The sequence below is a fragment of the Drosophila busckii genome, chromosome 3R (assembly GCF_011750605.1).
Source record: "Drosophila busckii strain San Diego stock center, stock number 13000-0081.31 chromosome 3R, ASM1175060v1, whole genome shotgun sequence".
NCBI lineage: Eukaryota > Metazoa > Arthropoda > Insecta > Diptera > Drosophilidae > Drosophila > Drosophila busckii.
The window spans coordinates 11782746-11807236 of NC_046607.1; the positions used below are offsets into that span (position 1 = coordinate 11782746).

General features: G+C 42.7%; 8 protein-coding genes across 9 annotated transcripts; 5 read left to right on the forward strand and 3 right to left on the reverse strand.

The window, feature by feature from the left end:
* Positions 1–367: 367 nt before the first annotated feature.
* On the reverse strand, positions 368–1417 carry LOC108601265. Its single transcript, XM_017989165.1, has 2 exons — positions 1372–1417; positions 368–1311 (listed from the first exon to the last, which is right to left on the reverse strand). The coding sequence occupies exons 1-2, from the start codon at positions 1415–1417 to the stop codon at positions 368–370; spliced, it is 990 nt and encodes a 329-aa protein (XP_017844654.1).
* Positions 1418–2148: 731 nt separating this feature from the next.
* Positions 2149–2551, forward strand: LOC108601266 (CG33752). The gene is made up of 2 exons (XM_017989166.2): positions 2149–2316; positions 2381–2551. Exons 1-2 carry the CDS (start codon positions 2149–2151, stop codon positions 2549–2551), a joined length of 339 nt encoding a protein of 112 aa, XP_017844655.2.
* A 1404-nt stretch (positions 2552–3955) lies between these two features.
* Positions 3956–4855, forward strand: LOC108602560. Its single transcript, XM_017990695.1, has one exon. It carries the CDS (start codon positions 4002–4004, stop codon positions 4785–4787), a length of 786 nt encoding a protein of 261 aa, XP_017846184.1. The 5' UTR covers positions 3956–4001; the 3' UTR covers positions 4788–4855.
* A 136-nt stretch (positions 4856–4991) lies between these two features.
* On the forward strand, positions 4992–6828 carry LOC108604479 (eukaryotic initiation factor 4A-III). The gene is made up of 4 exons (XM_017993966.1): positions 4992–5213; positions 5286–5652; positions 5707–5898; positions 5954–6828. Exons 1-4 carry the CDS (start codon positions 5081–5083, stop codon positions 6459–6461), a joined length of 1200 nt encoding a protein of 399 aa, XP_017849455.1. The 5' UTR covers positions 4992–5080; the 3' UTR covers positions 6462–6828.
* Positions 6813–8275, reverse strand: LOC108604478 (4-hydroxybenzoate polyprenyltransferase, mitochondrial). Its single transcript, XM_017993964.1, has 3 exons — positions 8211–8275; positions 7096–8146; positions 6813–7033 (listed from the first exon to the last, which is right to left on the reverse strand). Exons 2-3 carry the CDS (start codon positions 8137–8139, stop codon positions 6824–6826), a joined length of 1254 nt encoding a protein of 417 aa, XP_017849453.1. The 5' UTR covers positions 8140–8146; positions 8211–8275; the 3' UTR covers positions 6813–6823.
* Positions 8276–9454: 1179 nt separating this feature from the next.
* Positions 9455–10709, forward strand: LOC108604510 (high affinity copper uptake protein 1). The gene is made up of 2 exons (XM_017994013.1): positions 9455–9665; positions 9954–10709. Exons 1-2 carry the CDS (start codon positions 9588–9590, stop codon positions 10395–10397), a joined length of 522 nt encoding a protein of 173 aa, XP_017849502.1. The 5' UTR covers positions 9455–9587; the 3' UTR covers positions 10398–10709.
* A 71-nt stretch (positions 10710–10780) lies between these two features.
* LOC108604508 (paired box pox-meso protein) lies at positions 10781–22019 on the reverse strand. Of its 2 annotated transcripts, XM_017994012.2 has the most exons (3): positions 21262–22019; positions 11195–11970; positions 10781–11011 (listed from the first exon to the last, which is right to left on the reverse strand). In XM_017994012.2, the coding sequence occupies exons 1-3, from the start codon at positions 21269–21271 to the stop codon at positions 10946–10948; spliced, it is 852 nt and encodes a 283-aa protein (XP_017849501.1). In that variant the 5' UTR covers positions 21272–22019; the 3' UTR covers positions 10781–10945. The 2 variants fall into 2 exon arrangements, with proteins under 2 accessions (XP_017849501.1, XP_017849500.1); XM_017994011.2 differs by having other exon boundaries at positions 10781–11970.
* LOC108604511 (eukaryotic translation initiation factor 3 subunit D) lies at positions 13577–14118 on the forward strand. The gene is made up of 2 exons (XM_017994014.1): positions 13577–13741; positions 13802–14118. The coding sequence occupies exons 1-2, from the start codon at positions 13585–13587 to the stop codon at positions 14005–14007; spliced, it is 363 nt and encodes a 120-aa protein (XP_017849503.1). The 5' UTR covers positions 13577–13584; the 3' UTR covers positions 14008–14118.
* Positions 22020–24491: the final 2472 nt, after the last annotated feature.

The window sequence follows — 24491 nt, forward strand, 5'->3', positions numbered from 1 at the left end:
TTATTTTATACATCAACAACCAAAGGTTGTGTTGTATGTTAACAACAATAGTTTTTGTTGTTATTTTGTTCATCAACAACTAAAGGTATTGATGTACATAAACATGAGCAAAGTGCTAATTGCGGTTAGTTACTATTAGCAAAAAGGAAATGAGTCAGGATCAAACTGATTTTTCTACAAAAAGTGTGTAATTAAATCGGCCATCGGGCATTCTCATAAGTAGGCCAATCTGATAATGATAATAATAACATTTATTGTGTAATCTACGAAAAGATGAAACAATTCAAAATAAATAGCCAAGTTGAACTTAAGGGGCTTCACTCTGTACAATCTTAATCTAAATGCTTGGAGCGTGACCAAGCCACCGTTAGTTGGCCTCTGCCTTGGGCCGTCGCTGCTGATGCACAGAGGCCGACTGTGGGGATGGTCGGTGCGCGGCGTCCACATTGCGGTCACTCTTGTCATGCAGATGAACCGCTTCACTGAGCTCCACATTGGCATGCAAGGCAGCATCGTTGGCATTAAGCTGCGCTTCCTGGGCGGAGAGTGTGGCCTTCTCTGCAGCATCGCGCGTCTCCTCATAGTCCAGACGCGCTGCATAGGCATGTGATTCAATTTGCTCCAACTTGCCCTTGGCCTGGGACACCATATCAATCTGGGAAGAGAGTTCAGCAGCGGCTTCAGCTGCAGCCTTCTGTGCCAGCTCCGAGGCGGACTGAGCATTGTTGAGTGCAGCGGTTAGCACGCTAACGTGGTTCACGGCCTGCTGGGCAGCATACTGAGCCGCCTTGGCTGATCGCTTGGCCTGTTGCAGTTGATTAAGCTCGCTGTCAACAGACTTGTGTGCCTCCACGCTCTGCTCCTCCAAGCGACGCAGCAGCACCTCCTTGCCCTTAAGCACAGCCACCGCTGTGCCGGCTGCTTGAGCAGCAGCCTGGGCCAACGTGCTCTTGGCCACATAGGAAGCCTGCTTGCCGGCTGCATTTTGACTGGCCACAGCTGAGATGGCCGTATCCGCTGAGCCCTTGGCTATGCTCCGCAATCCATTGTCCGACAAATAGCCACCACTACCACTGTATCCACTGTGGTGTAATATATAGTCGGAGCTTTCATAGTGCGGGCCAGCGGATTGCAGCGGAAACTCGTCATGATTAATACTTTCAAAGGAGTACGGCGGCACCTCGTGATCAATGACAACAGCCTGTGTGGCAGCAGCAGTCTTTTGTGGTTGCGGTGGCGGCGGAGGTGGTACATTCAAGTGGTAGTGTGCATCCTTGCGCTTCACCTTGCGTCCCAGTGCCGGTGTTGTAGCTACGAAAAAACCCAAGCTTCATCAAAATGCACAAACGGTTGCTTGTCTCACTAACTTACCCGACAGCAGCAGCAGCGACAACAACAGCTGCAACATGGGTGACATCTTGCCGGCTTTTGTGTTGGCTACAATGCAACGAAAGTTTTATATAATCCAGTGGCAGACAGGAAGCGGCAGCAGCTGTGGTGCGCAGGTGCAGTTTGTTCCTCTGGCAATGCAAATCGACAAAAAAATGTTAAAGCTTAACTGTTGTTGCCTTGGGTGAACTCAATTTGTTTGGCTTTTCTTCCTGTTGGTTGTTGATCCTATCACTGTCTAAGAAGATTTATTGGGAGAAAGTAAAAAGCAAAAGCAAACGATTAATTAAATAAAAATGTTAAGCGCATTTGTGCAGAACGCAATTGAGCAGATCATACAGATTACATTTGATACAAAAAAAAATTGCATATTGAATTTTAATTATAACGATTATAAACAGAATGTGCCAAATGCACTGAAGTGTAAACATGCAAAATATATACATATTATATTAATGTGTGATTAAAAGCGCATTAAAAGAATTTTAGCATCGTCGAAATCATATTAATCATCTAAGCTCTAAATAGTTACACTGTTTACGGCGTAGAGTAATGTTACGTAACATTAGTATTACTTTACTGAGCGTTTTGGCGCTTACTTCATGCGACGCGAATACGCGATTCACGAACCTTAAGTGTGAGGTTTTTAACAAGTCCTTGGGCGAAGTACCCGTTTGCAGGCTTAAAGTCTTGGGGCGCGGCAAGATCGGCGCTAATGTGATTGTGAATATATATAAACGGCCTATCACAAATGTAACAATGAATTTTAGCATTTTGCGCAAACTGAACGGCTATCATCCATTTTTATACAATCTAACCGTAGACTTTTGTCGCTACATGAAACATCCGAACCCCATGGTAGTGTTTTATTATTTTCAGCGCGCCTTTCAGCCATACTCCAATCTGAATCACACGTGTCCCTACAATGTGAGTCTGGCTTGAAGCGAGCAATATTTATTTCATTTAATTTTCTACCTTATTTATGCTTTAGCATGATGTTATAGTTAATGATTTTGTCTTGGATGATAAAATGTTTGATAAGCTGCCGTTGCCGAAAGGCAACTATTTGCTACTGCTGAAAATTGCAATTAATTCGATTTGGGCATTGCAGATATCTACCTATATGGATGTAGACGTGCGTCAAACCATTAGGAATGGCTAAAAAATACTTAATAACAATGAAGCGTATACCGTATCATTAATGTATCAATAAAATAATAAACGTTTGATTTTCAGTAGGCTTACGAATCGAACATTTATTGTAGAATGTTATATTTTGCAATTAAGTGTGTCACGACTGTTTTGGTTATGGTTGACAGCAGAACCAGTTAGTTAACTCTTAAGGCCGGGACCACATTGCCCCATTTGCAACTGGCAAACAAAAACAAAAAACTGGATGCAGTTGTAGTAGTTTCACAAGATTGTAATCAGTCACTTTGACAGCCATACACACTTGCCACTTGCCACTTGCCACACACGAGCACACGCCACTTACGAAACTGCTTGCGGTGTTTTGCGCGTTTCCGATGAGGACGTCCTAGCTGGTGGGCAGACAAAACGTTTCTAATGCAAGGCCAGCGAATGAGTGCCAAAACGTTAGTTCAAAGTCGAGCGACGGGTTCGCTGGAAAACGCTTTTACTTTCGCGCAGCAGCATCAACGGAAATCTTTCAAGGCAATTCCGCTCGGCAGCCAGTAAAGTGGTTGAGCGAGTTGTGCGAAAGGCGCATGAGGCGCGGCTACATCTTAGCCAAGTTGGCGACCTGGTCGAGTCATGTGCAATGGAAAGTGCAAAACCGTTGGACGTTTTCTTTATGAGTTTGCAATGCGGCGCAAATTGCCCCGTTTTGTTGTTAAATGCACGACAACAACAGCAGCAGCAGCAGCAACAACAGCAGCAACATAGTTGGGTCAATGCTTTCTTGTTACAACATTTGGTAATTTGAGCCTGCTTGCGTGATGTGGCAGGCGCATTTTTAATTGCCAAGAGACGAGAGGCAGCTGGAATGACGATTGAGTTATGGTTGCTGTTAAACAATTTAGCCAAACAATTAAACATTTGCATTCAATTCAATCTAAAGTCATGAGCCAGCTTCCTGGTCATATTGATAACATATGTTTATTCACAAACAAAATATAGTGCATTGATTAATTAAATATACGTATACGTGCCGCGCTTTGTTTAGAGCCGGTGCTTTTTCTTTAGCTTGTCATGAATTTCCGCTCTGCGACGCTCGCGTGTGGCACGTTGCTTAGCTTCTTGAGCGGGACAAGCGGCACGATCCGACGCCTGCTTGGTGTTCTCTAAGTTGCAACACATCCAGTTGGCGCAGCAGCATGTCCACGCATTTTTTTTGCCGCTTCAACTAGTTGCTGCTTCTCGTTAAACTCTTGCTGAGCACCAGGATTTTTGGATTGTGGCATTTACCTTGTCCAGCTTAAAGCCATTGCTAACGTTCAGCAGCACACAAATCAGAATTATAAATATCTTTAAATTCATTTTTAATTTGTTTAGTTTGCTTAGGCTCCAAATATAGCATATCAAGTTGCGACCTGTTTTATTATTTATTCGTAATGTATACTTTGAGATTTACGTAAGAGATTGTTTTATCAATGCGTTGCCAAAAGCTCCTGCTTATATTTATTGTATGCTTCATGCTGGTGGACTGCAGAAGGCCGGTGCGTCCGTACAAATCATTTCACCAGCAGAGGCCGCATTGTTCAAGTAATCAGAATAATAATAATAATCCGCCGGCTTCCTGTATAACGAACCAGAAATCAACATGTATAGCGTCCAGCGCTGCAGAAGCAGCGAAAGCTGCCAAGGACCAACAGATTTGTGCTGGTCATAGGGCAGGGCAACGTGTCAAGGTAGCTTTGGCCGACAAAGCGGAGCAGGCAGCTCGGGCCGCAGAGGCGGAGCTGAATGGCAAAAAAAAACTGCTTGATCAATTGATTTCTAGCTTAAAAGAGGCTCAAGCAGTGGAAGAAGAGGTCAAGAAGACAATTGCGCAAAGTGGTAATAACCTCAATGGGGTTAAAAACGTTTTCAACATGTATACAAAACTATTTGATCGTCTGCAATGTCTTCAAGCGAGCGCAAAGAAAAATCTACAAAAATTATCTGAAGTTGTGCAGAATTCTCAATCGGACATAGTTCAGAAGCAGCACCTACTGAGAGATACCAAAAGGCAATTGGAAACCCAACTCAAATGCCGTTGCAAGGCAAAGAAGGATTATGAGTTCACTGCGACTCTGGCCCAGAAAGCAGCGGTGGCTGCAGAAGAGGCCAAGCAACGCATTGAAAGCATACGTGGATCAATTGAAAAGATTAAGAAACTCAAAAAGAAGGATGTAAGCATCTTACGAAATATTATAGGGAAGATTACGCACAAATAATTTACTCTAATTATTTATATATTTTTTATATTTGGCAAGCGCCACTTTTGTTTAATATTTAAAATATACGTATGTAAATGCTGCCACACTTCATACATTTTTAATGCTGGCAATGCTATTAACATGTGGTGGTCGGCCAATACAACGGTGCGAGTGAGACAGCAGTATGTTTTTCGCATGCCACACTCTTTACTCGCAAATCGTGCATCCCCATGCCTGAAAGTTGAAGAAAAATAATAGAAATTGCTGTTGTAAAGCCGAAAATATAATATTTAATAAAATAAATAATCAAAATGGCGCGGAAAAACGCTCAGGCCGAGGATCTTTCGAACGTGGAGTTCGAAACAAGCGAAGATGTGGAAGTTATACCCACTTTCAATGCTATGAATCTTAAGGAGGAGCTGCTACGCGGCATTTACGCGTACGGTGAGTAGTTTGTCTATATGCAAATGTTCCGTGTGCCGCTTTCATAACTGACATCTTTATTTGCACATTTAGGTTTTGAAAAGCCTTCGGCTATACAGCAGCGCAGCATCAAGCCCATTGTAAAGGGACGCGATGTTATTGCTCAGGCACAGTCAGGTACAGGCAAAACGGCAACGTTCTCTATTTCCATACTGCAGAGTCTCGACACAACGCTGCGCGAGACGCAAGTGCTTTGCTTGTCACCAACACGCGAGTTGGCTGTGCAAATTCAAAAGGTTATTTTAGCGCTGGGCGACATGATGAATGTGCAGTGCCATGTTTGCATTGGCGGCACAAATCTGGGCGAGGACATACGTAAACTGGATTATGGTCAGCATATAGTCAGTGGCACACCGGGTCGTGTATTTGACATGATTAAACGTCGTGTACTGCGCACAAGGTAAGTAGCTGGATTGACCAACTGCGTTACTCTTATTCAACTTTTCACTTATAGAGCTATCAAAATGCTGGTGCTGGATGAAGCCGACGAGATGTTGAACAAAGGCTTTAAAGAACAAATTTATGACGTTTATCGTTATTTACCACCAGCAACGCAAGTAGTGCTTATTTCCGCTACCTTGCCACATGAAATTCTGGAAATGACATCCAAATTTATGACAGATCCCATTCGAATTTTGGTCAAACGGTATGTTAAGCCAACATAAAAGTGAGCCTCAATTATTAATCACCTTTTATTGCAGTGATGAGTTGACTCTGGAAGGAATCAAGCAATTCTTTGTCGCCGTGGAGCGCGAGGAGTGGAAGTTTGACACCTTATGTGATCTCTATGACACACTCACCATCACGCAGGCAGTCATCTTTTGCAACACCAAACGCAAGGTCGACTGGCTGACTGAAAAGATGCGTGAAGCAAACTTTACAGTTAGTTCCATGCACGGCGACATGCCACAAAAAGAGCGTGATGAGATTATGAAGGAGTTCCGCGCTGGCCAGTCCAGAGTGCTGATTACAACAGATGTGTGGGCGCGTGGTATTGATGTGCAGCAAGTATCGTTGGTCATTAACTATGATCTGCCAAACAATCGTGAGCTCTACATTCATCGCATTGGTCGTTCCGGCCGCTTTGGACGCAAGGGTGTGGCTATTAACTTTGTAAAATCGGATGATATTCGCATTCTGCGCGATATTGAGCAATACTACTCGACCCAAATCGACGAGATGCCCATGAACGTGGCTGATTTGATCTAAATTTCATTTATACTAAAGCCCCTTCTACGTACTTCGTAGTAGTATGTACAATTAACATTTTCATAGTAATAGTAGACAGCATATGAATTGAATACGTTTGAAGAGTATTTATCTTGCAAAATACAACCATAATTTGTATATGTAATAAAGAATAACAGTTAAGCACTTTATAAACGAATAACACTTGTTGTTTGTTAGCAGGTAACTTTTGTATTGTCAAACAATTCTCACTGAATACCATTGTAGAGAAAGCAAAATACCATTTATAATATTTAAACTATAACTAAAACTAACTACAGACTTTGGTGTAGCGCAAACTAAACCCGTATATGATGATCCCAATGACAATTAAATGAACCCCATTAGCTAATTACATCGGGTTTCGTTTGGGGCAACGGCACATAAGCAGCTGTGGATGCGGGTGTGCTTAAAGATTTACGCTGCTGCTTAGGATCGTCCGACTTGAGCAGTGTGCCCAGCACAATGCCTAAAAATAAAATGAGGCCAACTTGTTGGTTCGAAAAGAACTTTTTTGCGCAATCGCTAGGATTATCTATGTTCAGTGAGTAGATCTGTGGATGAGAGAGAATTTAGCAAAGTATAAAAATAAATGTATGTATAGCAGGACAATTACCTGCTGTGCCAGATGAGCACCAACTATGCTAACGGCTGCGTAGTATGGAAGTGTTTGATCGCAGGCATAACCAGCAGCCGAGAGACCCGTCAGCATCGCCGCAGTAAATCCTGATAGCCACATTTTAGTATTCTCGCCAAAACGCAGTGCCGTTGACTTGACGCCAATCTGCATATCGTCCAGTTTATCCTGGTGTGCATAGATGGTGTCATACACAATTGTCCAGCACACGCCTGACAAGTAAAGTGGTAAACAGGCATCTAGGTTTACGCTGCCCTGTGTAGCACACCAGCCCAAGAGCGCACCCCAGTTAAAGCACATGCCAAGCACTAGTTGTGGCCAGTATGTGACACGCTTCATTAGTGGATACGTGATCACTAGACCCAGCGAACTGGCACCCAGCAGTATAGATTGCCAGTTCAGCTGCACGAGCACAAGCAAGCCCAAACTGAGTTGCGCCGAGAGAAAAACTATAGCGTCAAATTGTGTAATCTTTCCAGCAGCTAGGGGGCGACTTCGCGTACGCTCAACTTTTGCATCTATGTCCTTGTCCCAGAGATCGTTAATGGTGCAACCGGCACCACGCATAATTAGCGCGCCCGTGGCAAACAATCCTAGCATGGCAAAATCTGGCCAACAGCCAGCGTTAGCGCTAAGAGCTATGCTCCAGCCGCATGGCCAGAACAGCAAGTACGTTCCAATTGGCCGATCAATACGCATTAGCTGTGCATATGGTCTTGCAGCAGCCACTAACTCTTGCAGCGGCGACTTTGTCGGCGGTTTCTTTTGTTCATTGGAATCTGTTGCAGAAAGCGTGGTCGTTGTTCTTTGGTTTAGCGTCCAGGTTGTCATTCGCTCTTGGAGCAATAGAGACTTATGTCTACCGTAGCAGCTCTTGGCATGTGTGTGCATCTCAACCAAAACACGCGCCGGCACAGCTGACATGTGTTTTGTTGTTGTAATTGTAGTTGCTGTCGCTGCTACTGCGGGTGGAAAATGCATTCTTAAGCGGCCCTGCAGACACAAATGTCGTAACGCAAACATATTGCTGCTGTATTAATAGCACGGCGGGTATTCTATTAAAATGTAATATACATTGAATTATATGATCTCACTATTAACTACACTAAATCTCGTAACGTCTTGTGTTTCTTAATGGCAAGAGTTCGGCTGTTTTCGGCGCGCTGTTTCTCCCTCATTCCACCCTCGCGTTTCGCATGAGTGGAAACGAGATAGAGATACATTCATTAATTCAGTAGAGGTGGGTGCACCACGGAGCTCAGTATTATTTAGTATTCGTTCGATACGCCCAGTGTTGGAAACACATGACAATACTTATCGATATATATTATCAGATAATTTAAATTCAAATTCGAACGGTCATTTGAATATTATCACAGAGATCTGAAATTATTTATTTTGTTAATTAGTAATTTGATATTCAATGAGATATTTTGGTTAAATTTATTGCAATAAATGAAAACACGATAATTTAATTGATAGCCAAAATTTTTGGGCAATTGCATGGATTGAATAAACAACAATTAAGTACTTTGCTTACAAAAGCTTTTTGGCTAACCATATCAAAGAACTCAACCATTTAGACCAACCAATATCGTTAACCATGGTTAATTGCACACTGCCCCAATTTTTCGAAGTCTGCGCACGGCCGTAACTTTTGCACACGTCCCATAGCTCATCAGTTATACGCCATTCTGGACTAGTTAGAAACAAAACTCAATGAAAGCCAACTGGGCCTAAGGTAGGCACATACCAAATGCACGGGTAGACGGTTGCTATCGCCCAAGCTAAAGGCTATTAAGTATATACAAATATACGCATATACTTATCCGTCACGTATAATAAAAAATAAAATGCAAAAAAAAAAAATATGTTAAATTACCAATAATCTCAATTGCTATAAATACATGTGTATGCATTGTAGGCTTGAAGTGAAATTGAACTTTGTTATAAATCATAAATTATAAATTTAGCAAAATATATATTTTTTATGATAAGTATGTATAATTTCCTGTTGTACTTCTTGAATGTTGATGTTATAGTTGCAGATCAAGATGCAGATCAATAATTGATAAGGGAAATCTTAAAGATTTATCTATTTTACAAGTTAATTTCTCACTTTTTCTTCTGTCTCACTCTCTGTCTGTCTGTCTCTGGGCCTCACCCTCTTTTTCTTACCTTGTGAACTTATGTTACCTCATGTTATCGTTGATATCGCCACCTTCACGCCGCACCGCACTGATAACAACACACATTTCTCAGAGATAAGCGAGTGGCCGCTCTATCACCTCACTGGGATTAGGGTCGACTTTTCTTTTAAAAACAATTCTCCACAGTTAGCCCATAGCAGTCGTTGCCTCGCGCTCAGCAGTTAAGCAAGTGTATTAAATATACTTAAGCCTCTCTGCATTAGCATTTTATATTTTCTCTCACTCTCTGTTGTTAATTGAAATTGCTTGAATTCCTTTGCAATGGATGCGATGACAATGCACGGAGAACATGGCACGGATACAGCAGCCGCTGTCAAGTCTTGTCCAATGATCATGGTGGTAAGTTTAATCCAAAGTTAATACCAACGTCAAGAGCAAAAATCAGATTTGAATTAAATTCAATCACGTACAAAACGTTTATTCACATGCATGCATCAAATGTGAGCATGTATTTGTGTGTATACATCTGCAGCTACACAATCAATTAGAGGTGATGCTCTCGTTCGCACTCTCTAGAGTCTAGGCTGAATTTTCGCTCTCACTTTACGCAGACACTTAGCGAGTGTTGATTTAGTTCAAGCAGATACAGGGTGATGCAGTAAAAACATTTTATTCCCTATCTTGCAGTTTCACGGCGGGCACTGCGAACGTATTTTATGGCGTGGCTGGGTGGCAGCAACAATTACGGAGTTTGTCTTCTCCTGCCTGGCGCTCTTCGTTTTGGCCTTTCTCTATGAGCTGCTTAAGTTTCTGCGCGAACAGCTGCTGCGTCGAGAGGCGCGCAAGGATGCTGAGCGCTTGGCGGAGGAAGTGCGTCGGAAGAACAGCGGCTCGGAGACGCCACTGGCCGAATTGCGGGAGCGTAGTTATTGGCAAAACATCTTTAATCTGCCACACATCATCCAAGCGCTGCTTAATCTGGTACAAATTGTTATCTCCTACTTGCTCATGTTGGTCTTCATGAATTTCAACTATTGGTTGTGCTTGGCTGTAGTCCTTGGCCTAGGCTTGGGCTACTTTTTCTTTGGCTGGGTCAAAAAGGATCCCAATGCCAGCGAGTGTTGTCCTTAGAGATGTATACATCTTTCTAAGAGTTATTAGAGCATGCTTCTTGTCAGCCCCTATTACCACATAGTTATTAACAAATTTGGCTTTAATCTGTTGCTAAATTACAAATTTTATTTAAAAGTTTATTATGGCATAAATTAGTCAACTAGTTATTACTTACAGAGCATAATGTACAAATAGTTATGAGAACAAGAACCTAATTATATTTAAGATTTTACTTTGCATAACACAACTCAATGACTTATAATTATAATTGTATCGGTTTTTTTTGTTCTTTGTTTATTAATTTACAATAAAAAGTATTCTAAACATAAACTTGTCTGACCAAAAAACACAAATGAAAATCTCCAAAATTACATCATAATATAAAAATTCGTTTAAACAATAGCCGCCGTATAAAGAGATCCCCTCTGACTTGGGGCCGCCGTACTTGATTCAACTGTGCCCGCTAAAATCGTTTCAGTGTTCGTTGCTTAAAGTATGTTAACTATGGTAGTTGGACCCTTCGCCACCAAACCCACTTACACCAATGACTAATCCGCTGCGGGCACTCATAATCCCGTGGCTCCGGCCGTCATCATGCCGCCATGATGATGATGATGATGCATTCCGCCATTCTGAAAGTACATGTAATAGTTATAGGGCGGTTGCTGTGCTGCTCCCCCCTCGCAGTCGAGCAGCGGCTGTCCGCCCGTAGCGGCAGCCACCGGAGACGGAGTCATAGGCAGCGGCGACACTGTGTTGCCTTGGCAGCTTGCACGTAGCGCCACTGCCTGATGATGTGCTAGGATATCCGTTACCGAATGTGATGAGGGCCAGTGGGCGGCGGCCACGCTGCGCAGCTGATGCGTCTGCGCCGACTGCGGGGGCGAGGGACTGCCGCAGGAGACAGCTTTCATGCTGTAGGCAGCGGCCGCACTGTACGGCTGGTAAATGGAATTGTAAAGATGCGCGTGGGCATGCGCATGATGAGCACTGGCGGCCACTGCAGCTGCCGTATGCTGATGATGATAGTGATGCTGGTGGGCGGAGTGGGAGTGTGTGTGTGGGTGCTGTACTGAGCTGCCAGCATTGGAGGCATTGTTGCCGGCGCTGGAGCCACTGCTGCCGCTGCTACTCATGCCTAGGGACGCGGCCGAAGCGCCAGCGGCTGCGCTGTGATGATGTCCAATGCTGCCCAGCTTGTTGCGCAGTATGCGGGAAATGGAGCTTACACTCGGCACATTCGTCTTGTCGCAGATGCCCTCGCTGAGCAGACGATCGCGTATCTCCCAGGCAAAGATGCCCGGATCCCGCTGCTTCAGCTCGCGTATGTAGTTGACCACCTTGGGCGTGGTCACGCGCGGCTTGGAGCCGCCTATGGCGCCCGGCAATATGGAGCCCGTCTCATGATAGCGCGCCAGTATCTTGGACACGCAGCCATGACTCACGCGCAACTGGCGTGAAATGTCGCAGGGTCTGATGCCCAGACGCGCCAGCTCCACAATGCGCATGCGCGTCGCATTCGGCAGCGGCCGGCCGTTCACAAAGACGCCGCCCAGCTGATTCACTTCGCCGTACTGCGGACACTGCGACTCTGCAAATAAAAAGGAGCAGCACATGAGTATGAGAAATAGGGAAATCAGTCATCAGCTACAACTACAAATCAGCGTAGGCGAGAAAAAGCACATTTGCCTCTAATTAGCTGCGCTTCGGAAGCTGCAGGCACAGCCGCGGGATTCAACCGAAACTCACAAGTGCTTTGCTTCCCAGAACTGCGGATGTGGGTGTGCGCATGTTGCCATAGATTGCGGCATAGAAGCAAACACAAATGAGTTGAGCGTACGGAAATGCATTAAGACTGTTCAAAGATGTTAAAGAGCTAAGCGTTAAGTATCTTAAAGATTGCTGCATCAGCGAATAACTATTTTATATCAAAGTTTGGTCTGCTGTTAGCGTTAGCATTCAACTGAACAATAAGACAGAGTCCGATTATTTTATATTTATAAAGATTGTCTAAAAATATTATTCACACCTTTTGATACGTCAGCAGCTTTCAGTTTTACAAATGATATATCTGAGCTATGAGAATCTATTGCGTATACTTGTTGCTACAACACCTGCTCTTCTGCTTGAGGGTGGCAGGGCAATGAGCGTCTATGGCCAGTCGCTCTGTGAATTTGCACATCTGCGCCTTTGGCAGTCGTCTAATTTAGAATCGTGTAGTTAGCATCATGTTTCTGAACAAAAACAACAGCAGCAGCAATAATAACAACAAAACCAATAACATAAACTTTAACTAAGAACACGTACAGAGTGCTGCGGACAGCGCCATAAAAATCACAATAGAGCTCCGTCTACAGGGAGACTGTGGGACAGACTGACTGCCACTGGACTTGTGGCTGCCGGGTTTACACGCGTCAAGTGCAAGTGCAAGTGCAAGAAAAAAAGCAGGAAGGAACCGAAACAAAGAACATACACATAAGTAATAAATATAGAGTTTGAGAAGCACACAAGAGAAGCAAGTGTATCGACCTCATTTGGCTTTAGTTTGCTATTGAGAGGCGCTCGCCTCGTCCATAGTCCATTAGGGCTCTAACAATAATAATGCAATTGCCTGGTTCTCATGTTACGATATTCAAATTGGCAGACACTTGTTGACCGACTGAGCATCGAATTGCGAATGCGCACTTGTCAATTGCAGTTCGATCAGCTCACTCTCTTTCTCTCGCTCTCTGTGGGATGCATTTGTGGGCCAAGTGAAACGTGCAGCTGCATAAATAAGCCTCAATACACACATCAATGCCTCTTGCTCAATTCCAATCGTCATGCAATTAGCTGAACAATGCGATATTTCAATAAGTGCGTTGACAATCTTAGATAATTGAAAAGTTAAGAACTTGAGAAAAATATGTTATACACCCTTTTAACTTTAGCTGTAAGCTAATTAGTTGAACTATGCTTGCAATTTTTTTAACTTTAGTGTAAGCTGCATATTTTTTTGCAGTGCAGCGTTTTTTGTTGTCACTTAAGCTAAATTTATTGCCTAGAGTCACATAAATGTGAGACACATAAACTACTTTGCAAATGTTTAGAGCATCATAAAGCTAACTACATATATTTCTCTATATTTTGGCGAGGGCGCTAAGTCAGAGAATTTGCCATATATAAGCAGCTGTAGCGTTAAACTCGTAAGTCAGTCAATATCATAATGTCTATTGGAAGTAGACTTGCTATTTTGCTCTGCTTTAGCCTCTTGCTGGCAAATCAGGCTAAATCTATACCCTTGGAGAAGCGTAGCTCGGATTGGGCGGATTGGCTGTCTGATCTTTTAGGCGACTACTCCGATTCAGAGTCTGAGGAATATTGTAAGCTATAAATGCAGCAAAATTATCCAACAGCTTCTATATATATTTATCTAAAAACAGTGCTTTGCCGCAACTGCACAGTGGTGGTAAATCAGAATACAAACGCTCCAACAGCAGCAACACTAACAACAGCAGCAGCAGCAGCAAGCACAGCAGCAGGAGCAAGCACAGCAGCAGCAGCAAGCACAGCAGCAGCAGCAAGCACAGCAGCAGGAGAAACCACAACTGCAATGCCCGTTACTGGTGCTGCTCCTGCGGCGGGATAAGCTTGACTTGCATGCAATTTGTTTATATTTTAAGCCATGATTTAAATGGGATTTGGTATACGAGTTGTTCATATTTTTTAAGTGTTTAATAAACTGTAAGTTGTTCATGTACCCAAGCGTATGTATTTCAACTGATTTCAGCAATTGTTGTGACACAAGTCACAACAAATCGGCTGGTGCTCTTAGCAGACCCACACGCAACGCTGGTGGCTTTGGGATCTTGGGGTCTTGCAGACAGAGAGCAACGTAGTGTGTGCTGGCTGCTTCATTCAAACTCTTGTATGGTGGTTTTATTTTTTTTCTTTCATTTTCAGTGCATATCAGGGAATTTGTCGTCTTTGAACATTTTACTTGGCCCAAATGACAGCCACGGGTTGACATTATGTTTGACATTTGTAATCTTGCGATCGTTAATTATTTTCGAATTGAGTTACACAAAGAGGGGCGCCCCAGTCGTAGCTCGAGCAGCCACACAGGAGCAGCAGCTCTCAAACTAAAGATCACACATTCGACAAATGCTCATTTGGCTGCGATTTTTTGTTGTAGTCTTTATTTATTTACATTTTTTTTCGTTCAGTTTTTGTCTGAGGCACGGGCACGTCTCAACGGCATCTGTGGCATGCCCAGTGATAGCTGCAATTTGTTGCTCTACTCAACAACATTATCTTCGAGTGCTTGACTTTTGTGCTAAACGTTCATAAATTTGTCTTCACAAATATTTCTAGTTGTCTGGCTTTTAATGAATGATCTTCTCCGATTTTTTATTCTTGCTTTAGATCAATGTTTACAGTGTCATTTTAATGGGTTTTCAAATACGCATGACAACAATTTTCGGCAATTATTGAAGATTAATGTGCAAGTGCAGCTTGTGTGTTTGTTTTAATTAGACTATTGAGTTATTTTGTTTGTCATTTGTCGATAAGCAAAGGCAGCTTACTAATGCCATAAATTATATGCTAGTTAGACGAAAGCAAGCAGTTCATTTCGAACTATATAGCACATCCGGTCGGCTCAAAGCTGTAGACTCAACCTCGCAGCATTCAAAATTAGTCACGTATTTTTGCAATAAGCGCAACAATTAAATTCCCCGTGGCTTGCATTGGCTCTATATGGTCTTAGATGAGTCAGTAAGCATATTTGCGACGTGCCAGTTGCCCAAAAAAATAAAATAAAGCAGTGGACGCTTGCAAATTTTAAGTGTCGACTGCTAAAGACAATCCTATCACAATTTACTAAAATAAATATGTTCAAGACATCAGAACAGATGAGCAGTCAAAACTTATTTGATTTTATATTCTGCATTCAACTTTAGCCGCATATTTGTTTTTATTTTATTTAATTCTTAAACGCGTTTGTTGTTCAATTCCAAAAGTCGAGCGCATGGAATAAGTTTACTTGGCTAAGGAGCGTTTAACATTGTTGCGTTAAATATATGATGAGCTTGTTAAGGACTAAGTAAAACATTAGAAGCCATGTTTAGAGAGTCGTTAGTGGAGTTGGGCGTGTGTTGGGTAAACACTGACGGATTTGACTTTGTCTACAAGATCTGGCTACCGTCGCGACGCGTCGCTAGAATCAAAGAGCTGCCCGGCTGACCCTTCGATCGTGCCACAATGACCCACAGACTACTTGTTGTTGTTCTTGGTCTTATTAAAGGTGCAAACATGCCACCGCCGTTGAGGATTCGCGTCGGTCACGATCAGAGAGAACACCAAAGTGGCAGAGCGAGAGACCAAGAGAAAGAGATGAAGAGAGAGAGAGAGAGAGAGAGAGAGAGAGAGAGAAGTTGAAGTGTTTGTGCACTGGGTTTATTTTGCGTGTTTGTTTGCATACGGAAACCTTCGAAACTACGGACGGCTGAGTGGCTGATTGTTGATTTAATTTTGAGTTACGCACAAAATGGGCTTGAATGCACTACAGACGGCTATAAGCATAGCGATTGTTGTTTGCATTGTTGTCTGGCCGGCCTGTGGTGCTACTTTGTATCTAATGAGCGAGTCCTGACATTGGCAGTAGTCATTGAACTAATCAATGCAAACAACCAATGCCCACCGCTCTTGCAGTCCCTTGAGCTAATCCAAGTAGCTTCATCTAGCAGCTTCCGTTAATGCAAGGCAAACAATCTACAAAATGTGAAGAGCGGCGAGCAAACAGCTTAAAAAATCATAAACAGCCCTTGCACTCGCCCCCGTCCCCGTTACCGTTTCCATTCACGTCTGCCACTGACTTTAACACTGCAAATATTTGCAGTTGGATTTACGTATTTTGAAATTGAATCGCAGACTGCGGGCTCTTGTCCTGCTGCGGGTTCTGGTCCTGCGCTGTTGTAACGCTGCCAGCGGATGTTAGCCGCGACATCATTAGCGCTGTTTGGGCTACAAATGGCTAACAAATGGCTCTGTTTGCAATGAAATTCAACACTTTTTGAGCTGAAGTTGGAGCGCTGTTAACCTCTGAGCGCAGACGGCCGGCGGTACTGGCAAAGCCCCATAAAAAGCTCAATTAAAATTGTCTATAAAGCGAAATTATAATTCATAAATTCTGGGAAATTGTCGAATACAATGGCGCGGCATTGTGCTGAAAGTTCAGCAGCTTGGAGATGCTGTACCGACGGCGAGATAAACAAATTACAAAATTCTCCAGTCGACGCGCAAATGGCTTTTCTGCTCTGCTCTGAGATTTCTCGGAAATTCTTTGACAAAACCGCACACTGATGGGCAATTAAATAAAGCTAAATGCTTTTGGCACATATACTTTAATAATTTAAATTAGTTAATGTTTAAAACTTAAACGAAACATTGCAGCGAAGCGCATAAATCCAATTACAGGAGCAATTAACAATTCTCAACTAACTAGAACTAATTAATAATAATATTTTGCTAAACAAAATGTACACGCTACAGTGCCTACATATTATATGCCTACATATTTAATTGATAGCGTTGATAATTCAGTTATGCTTCAAATAAATTTATATATATACATATTATTTTTTGTATGTTGCTACATATTTCAGTTCAAGTTGTCTGCTGATAAGCAGCCGCATAGCAAGTTAAACTTTTCAGCAAAATCGGTTTCTATTTTATTAGAATTTTCTCTTCTCAGACAAATTTGAAATGTCAAAAGGCAATAAACTAATTTCATGCTTAATTGAAAGTAACAAATTCATTTGGACAGCTGATAAGCTAATTTGTTTATTCTTACATATGCATGCTCATGTGAACTGTCATTAAAATACATTAAAATACATTGTAGTCACAATCTTGCAATTTAGCGTAGCCAAAAATACAATTGTTAATAAAAAAAAAAGTTTAGAATTTGATAAGTACAGTCGACAGCACAAGACTCTGTATATACACCATTGAATTTTTAAATCGTTCAAGCTTAAGCTTACGTATACTTAATTTGAATGCAAATCAAAAAAAATTCTAAAGCAAAACTGATCTGCATAAGAAGTTAAGAATATATCTCTTACAGACAGATTGTTAAATAAACAGAAATATTAACCGACTCAGCTGGGGAGTCTAAATAATAATATTCGTTTATATTATACTCAATATTTAGAATCAAAGCATCAGTAAACACGTTTCGAATTCAAACGAAGCGAACAAAATGTAGCGAATAAGCAAATAAATAAATTAAATTAAATATATTTTATATAAATAATTAAATGAACGCACATTGAGTGCACAAATTGAATACAAATTTGGCATGAAATGACATTTGTTTTATTTTTTTATTTTCGTTTGGTTTTGAGCACATTATTTATTTTATTATTTTATAGCAAGAGCTGCTGCATCAACAAATAAAGCAAAAGAAAAAACCGCCGCAAAGAAATCATGGCAAATTTAATTTCCCTTTTCACAACTGCAAGTTGCAAATATGGCTGTGTTGCAGCCATAAATCATGGGACTCTTGGCAAACGCAGTCGCAGTCCTCCCTGCTTCGGCAATGGCTGCAAGCATACCATACAATTTGATTGACAGTGCCCTGCTGCCTACAAAGGGTAAAGCAGAATACCCTTTGATACGAGCAGTAAAGGCTTGTGAACTTCAAAGCTAAGCCAGAGCAAACGAACGCATTCTGATATAAACTGCGAGCCCAAATATGTTAAATTGACTTATGCAAATGTTAGGGTATCGACTAGTCGTAGTGCAGTGTTTTGCAAACTTGATTTACATTTGCAATGCAGCAAAAATTAATTTAACAACTCAGTTGAGCTCTGTTGAGGCTCGGCGCATTTATTGCGTATACGCAATACTAGCCGCCATTTGTTTGTACGCAGCATAATCAGCTCGCCCCTTCGTACAGTATTTAAATTTAAACTTTTTACTTGTTATTATCATGTGTATAGGCTAAATGACATTGTATAATAATATGGCATGCGGAGCGGAGCGTTGCACAATTTGCCGCACAATCGCATTTATTTATCAGCTTTAACGTTTCAAGAACTAGGAAGCGACTGCCATGCAGACAGCCAGTCTGTCCGTCCGTCCGTCTGTCCGTCTGTATGCCTGTCGCATTGAACTGTAGCAATGTTATTCGCATTTAATCAGCAAGAGTTCAATTCAATTCAATGCGTTATCGTTATCCTTATCAGGCAAAAAGAGTGCAAATTGTCAACTGTTTACTGCACAACAAACGGCGCGATTCGATTTATTTCTTTTTGATTTTAAGAATACGCGTAAAGAAATTTCCCAAAGTAAGAGCCTAACAAGTGCCTTGGATTATAAATTAAGCTCATTACTTAGTATAAGCCGCCGCGCCCTATGACGCCAGAGGGAGGCGCCTCCGCGCTACATCAAAAGTACATAAAATTAAATAGATTCCTTCAGCGTCAACAACTTTGTCTGTCAACAGAAATGAATGGCTTCATAAATCACGGCCGTGGCAGCAGCAGCAGCAGCATTGTGGCTACTCCAACTTGCTGCTGCGCTACGAGTAGAAAATATGACAGCGTCTGCTCTGGCTGCTCTAGCTGCTGGCGCATGTAAAAAAGGGGGCGCGACCAAGACATGCTGCGGTAACTTCAATTACGCGTACCAAGAATGTGGACAATGCGGCCGAAATAGTAACAATCCGACCAATCATTGCCAATGTACTAGAACCGAATCCGAATCCGAATTCGAATCCCAATGCCGAGATTCCGCACTGCCCATGCCGGGCAGGCATTCGAGCTATGTGCAACGCCCGCTGCTGACAGACATAAATTCTCGTTTCGTTTGCGCTGTCGCATGTGTTGGCTCTGCACTTGGTGCACAGCATCAGTTCCGGTCGCGGGGTCGTAGTTCAGAGATCTTTGTACTGATCGTTAGTGCTATACCCAAGGGGGCAGCTAAGGGGTTAGAAGTTTAGGCATTTGCCCCACATGTTCGCTTGTCAACTCATATTGATGGCTACGCATTAATTACAGCCCAAGAGGCGCAAACACGTGCCCCCCACTCAGGCCAACCGCAGGCAGCTGCAGCGATTAGAAAATCATTAAATTTATGTTAATGAGCAGCACTGAGCTGAGCTGCGACTGGCTCATGTTGCACTTGCAACTGTCAAGTGTCCTTTGGGGCACTCGCCGCCGCTGTGCCGCTGCTGGCTCCAAGTGGGCGGCCAAATATAATGAAATTTACGCATCAGCTAAGCGGCAAGCCAACTGATTTAATTAAAGTCGTCTGTGCCCGATGCTCGCTACGGACTGCCGACTGGCGACGCCATATAATCAAGTCAGCCAAGCGTTGGCCGAAACTTGACTGCAATCAGCAAATATGAGACAAAAGTTTTTATAACACCAACAGCCACTACCTTGAAGCAGACTCTCTGCCTCTTTCCTCTCTTCTCCTCCTGCTTATGCATACATACTCTTCCATTAAGTCGTGTACACATTGACGCGACTTTTGTCGTCCGTCAAGTGTTTGCCTGCATTTCTGGCTGACTCTGGCCCTCTCCTCCTCCTGCTGCCCCCTTTAAGTTGCTGTTGGCTTTTGTTTTAGTGCCCATTTCAGTGATTTTAGCATCTTGGCAGCACCGTGTGGACTTTTACTCGTATGTTTAGCTACCGAAGTAGATGGCTACCGGTAGCCGTTAGTCACGCATTTCTGCATTCCCATAGCAGTCACTTGCCCAGCTCCAGCCACTAAGCAAACACTGCCGCATACAAACAACAACAACAACAACTTAAGGCATTGCAAGCAAGCGTCATTAATGGATCGAAGTGCTCCACGCAAGTGTCGCTTAGAGTGCAACAGATCAAAGACATTGATTATGCGATTAGGATAAAAATAGCTTATCTCGGTTTTAATTTAGTTGCAATTTGATTTGGGAAGTATAAAATGTATTTAAATCGTAATAATGTAGATTTTTTTTGGAACTTTTTTAAGGATGTTTACAGCTGCACTTTGAACTTAAGCCAACATTGATATGGCTCATTCGCTAGAAACTTAATATTGAAGACAACTTTCTATCGATGAGTATATAATTCATTACGTTGTTTAATTTTTAAGCTCTTTAAGCTTTGTTTGCGCACAAATTGCAGCACATGCCAAACTTGAAATTATGCAAATGTCATTCATGAGTACCCAAATAGACAAGTATGTGCGTAAGTTGGAAGATTGCGCAGATTCGTTAATTGTAGTTTGGCTGTGTCAACACGACGCTTTGGCCATATTTGGCCAATTGTTGTTGTCTGCGTTTTTATTTCATTTTTGGGCCAAAGCAAATGGACAAACAGAGACACGGACACTTGACGGCAACGAAGTGAAGAAGACCTAACGGCAAACAGTGGGCACAAACCACAAACATTACAACGATCATTAGTTAAATTAGAAGCAATAGCAATAGCGCAGCGTCGCCAGCTCCGTCGACGGGTAATGCAAACAAATGACATTGCTACCGGGAGGTTGTCGTTGAAGCGCGATGAAGGCGGCGGCGGTGTCACAGCTCATCTTTGAAACGAAAATCAAAAGCAAACAAGAGTGTTGCCCAAAAGAGTCTTGGACTTGGACTCCAGCTCCAACGGCAGCAGCAGCAGCACATTGTTTGCACTAAGCGTTGCGACAGCGACTGCCAGGCAGGTGTTCGACTGGGTTAACAGGATGTTGCAGCACTTTGCAGTGGGGCTTTCATTTCAGTTGTTGATTGAACACTTGAGTGCTCGAAGATCTAAAGATGCCTGCCCTGAGGCAGCAGCCGTCGGTTACGCAACCAGTGCAAGGTTCAACTCAATTAATAACAGCTTTGATTACATTTAGTTAATGATCATACCTGGGTCCATTTCCAGATTAAAGTACTCCACAATTGTAACGTTTTGCTGCTCTGTTGCAGAGTGCGCGCGTCTAGAAGATGAAGCTTAGATTGCAACTGCTGTAGTCGCTATAGTCCGCTGATTTAATTGGTATCGCACAGTTGTCGCGCTTGTAGCGTTTTTGGTTTTTGGTGCGCCGTTAAATTTTCGCACTTGGCCTTATTGTTGGTTTCAATTAAGGCATGAAATTTGTACAAATTGATGCCGTCGCGACGCCAGTTGGGTTGCCTGATTGAATTTCGTTTTGCCAGAGCCAGATTGGGGTTTAGCGTTTCGATTTGTAAACAGGTGAATTGCTGAACCACAACTGAGTTCTGATTAGCGTGTAGCGGCCAGTTGATCCGCACGCATTGTTCGAAAATTATCACGCACTTTTCACACCTTATTTTAGCTAATGTGTGGCTTCTTCAATAATAAATAGATTTCGCTTTAAGGAATCACACACAAAATAAACGGCACGAGTGAGAAGAGAAGAAAATAAACACTGAATGAACGCAGAAATGCGCGCAGAGCTTGTCACTTTTAGTTCCGCATTGAAATCCAATTAGCCGTTGGGTTTCATTAGCTACCGATCCGTGATGTGTTCCGTGATCCGTAATCCGTGGTCCGCTTGCCAGCAACGCGCTCCAACTTGTTGTTGTTCGTCACCCGTGTCTGCTGCGACTAACGGTCGTTCGCTTGCGTTCGCGTTCACGTTCATCAATCCCACAGAGCTACACGCGAAAAGAACCAACAAACAGCATCGCCGTCGTCGATCAGCAGCATTCCCAGATCTTGCTCTCGCTCTGCTCTGCTCTCAGCGGCTGCTATCACGCTCTCGCTCTCTCTCTCTCTCTCACTCACTCGCTCACTCGCTCATGCTATGTTTGTGTGTTTCCTCTTCACACTCGCCTACATACATACAAACATAAATACACACATGCACACTGAGGGCGGCGATCGCTTTGTATTTGTTGGTTTTAATGGCGCTGCTGCCTCTTGTGTATGTGTGAGTGTGTGTGTTTTAGTTGGCTGTGGCAAAATAACAAAAATGAAGAATGTCTTTCGGCAGAGCAGGAGCGGACTAGCCAGAGCGAGGCAGCGCTCTACAATGACGTCAGCCCGCAATGCGCTCCTGAGTTTCAGTAAACAACTTGTGTGCGCATATCTCACAGATACACATACACACTCACCTATGTTTGTATGTATCTCAGCTGCGCACGAGTAGTCTGAGCTTGCGACTCTGACTAACCATACGCAACCGGGCGGAGTTAATTTTTGAATGCTTGAATGGCCAATCTGAAGCAAGTAAGCGTATCCGTAGCGTTCCGCAGTGTTCGCGAGCGATGTCATGACTTTTTAGTATCACACACATATAGGATGGAGGGCGGGGCCGCGCTAGATCGCTAGAGATCGCCCAGATTGCTTTTAGTCTTTGCCGTTGCTGTTGCCTTTGCCATTGCCACTGCTTTCTAGCCGTTTGCTAATGAGCGTGTGCATCTATTTTTGCTTCATTAACAAAATCGTATCATTAGAGCGATCGTTGTTGCTAATAAAGCGGCGCACGTATAGACACATATCCCTTTCCCTTTTTATTTTCACGATCGCCTGTTGGACTCCACCTTGTCGCCGCCGAGGCTGCGCTGGCTGGGATGCCGCATTTGGATTCTCGGCGAGCCATTGCGTTACGCATGGTTAGGCTTAATTATAACAAAAATGTTGTTGTCTTCATGTGATTGTCACTAGTATTTAAATTCGTTGTTTAATGCCTGCTGCCAATAATTGTTGTCATTCACTCATTAGAATGCCATTCCTCTCTCAGCGCTCTATTACATTTACATTTACATTCGCATGTCCAATAGTCGCTTGTGTGTGTGTGTGTGAGTGTGAGAGCGAGCAAACTCACACACACACACACATACTCTCACTCTCAGTTTGGCAGTTGGACACACCTCCTTGCGTTTGCTTTTGGTCAAACTTTACCTGCGCATACCTTTTGTTGCGAATACGACTCGTGGCCCTCTCTCTCTCTCTTTTGCTCTCGCAAAATGTTGTGATGATCGCCATTGTGCATTTCGTTGAGCTTATAAGTCATGGTAGCTAAATATGTTGGATACAAAATTCAAAATAAATATTTTACGCATGTAATGCAAAAATATAAATTGAATTGTTTAATTAGGTACAATTAATAAAGCGAATTTTCTTTTAGGCAAATAAAATATTGGCTCATGGCCGTAGCCAGCTTATGAGCAGATGGTATACATTATAAAAGTTTAAGTAAGCATTTGCAAAATTATAATAAATACTTTTCAGATTGTAAAAGATACAAATTTGAATTACTAATTAATATATTAAGAACTAGTTACAAACTTTTAATTATTTATTTTTTGCTTGGATGAACTCCTTTATCAAATTAAAGTTTGACTTGTTTAAACTTACATTTTGATCATTATAAAACTCAGACCAAGTGTTAAGCAAGCAAACATCATAATGTAATATTACAAAAGAAATATGTTAATACTTAAGCAAATATTTATTAATGTATAAAATAATTAGCCACATGCGAAAGTTTAAAAGCCCCTTTGGCTTGGCGGCTGAGAGCAAATGAAATGATGGAAATGGAGACAAAATTAGTTGCGTTTAACAAATTGGGTGACAGGCTTTGAAGTTGCCGCCAGCGGCGACAAATGACAAGCATAACAAATGTATATTATGCGTTTTTGTCTCTGTCGTATGAGTATTTGTATTATACCCGCAACACTCAACAAAAATAACAACAGCAGCAGGAGCAGTCGCAGGAGCTGAGGATGAGGCTGAGGCTGTGAAAAAATATGCACGACACTTGAGAAAACAAAGCAGCATCCGTGACAGCGCCGAGCGGAGAGCACAGTGGCTTCAAATGTCATAAAGTGGGCAAAATGTGCTATAAAATTGACACATTTAGGGCAGAATCAGAGTTCTTATGCAACAATTGTACAAAAGGGTGTAAACGCTGGACGGAAGCGTCAAATTGTCTACGCCGACTTGTGAGGCACTTGAGGCCGGGAATCACGAGTGGTTGGCAGCTTGTTAGATGGACTCAAGCGGACTGTTTAACTGCGCTGATTATGTTGTGCAATAGGCACTTGAGTGTTGCGTCCTTTGACGCTGACATAAAACGGCTCGTCGCAATTGCAGTTGACGATGAATTATTGGAGTTAACCTGAAGCGG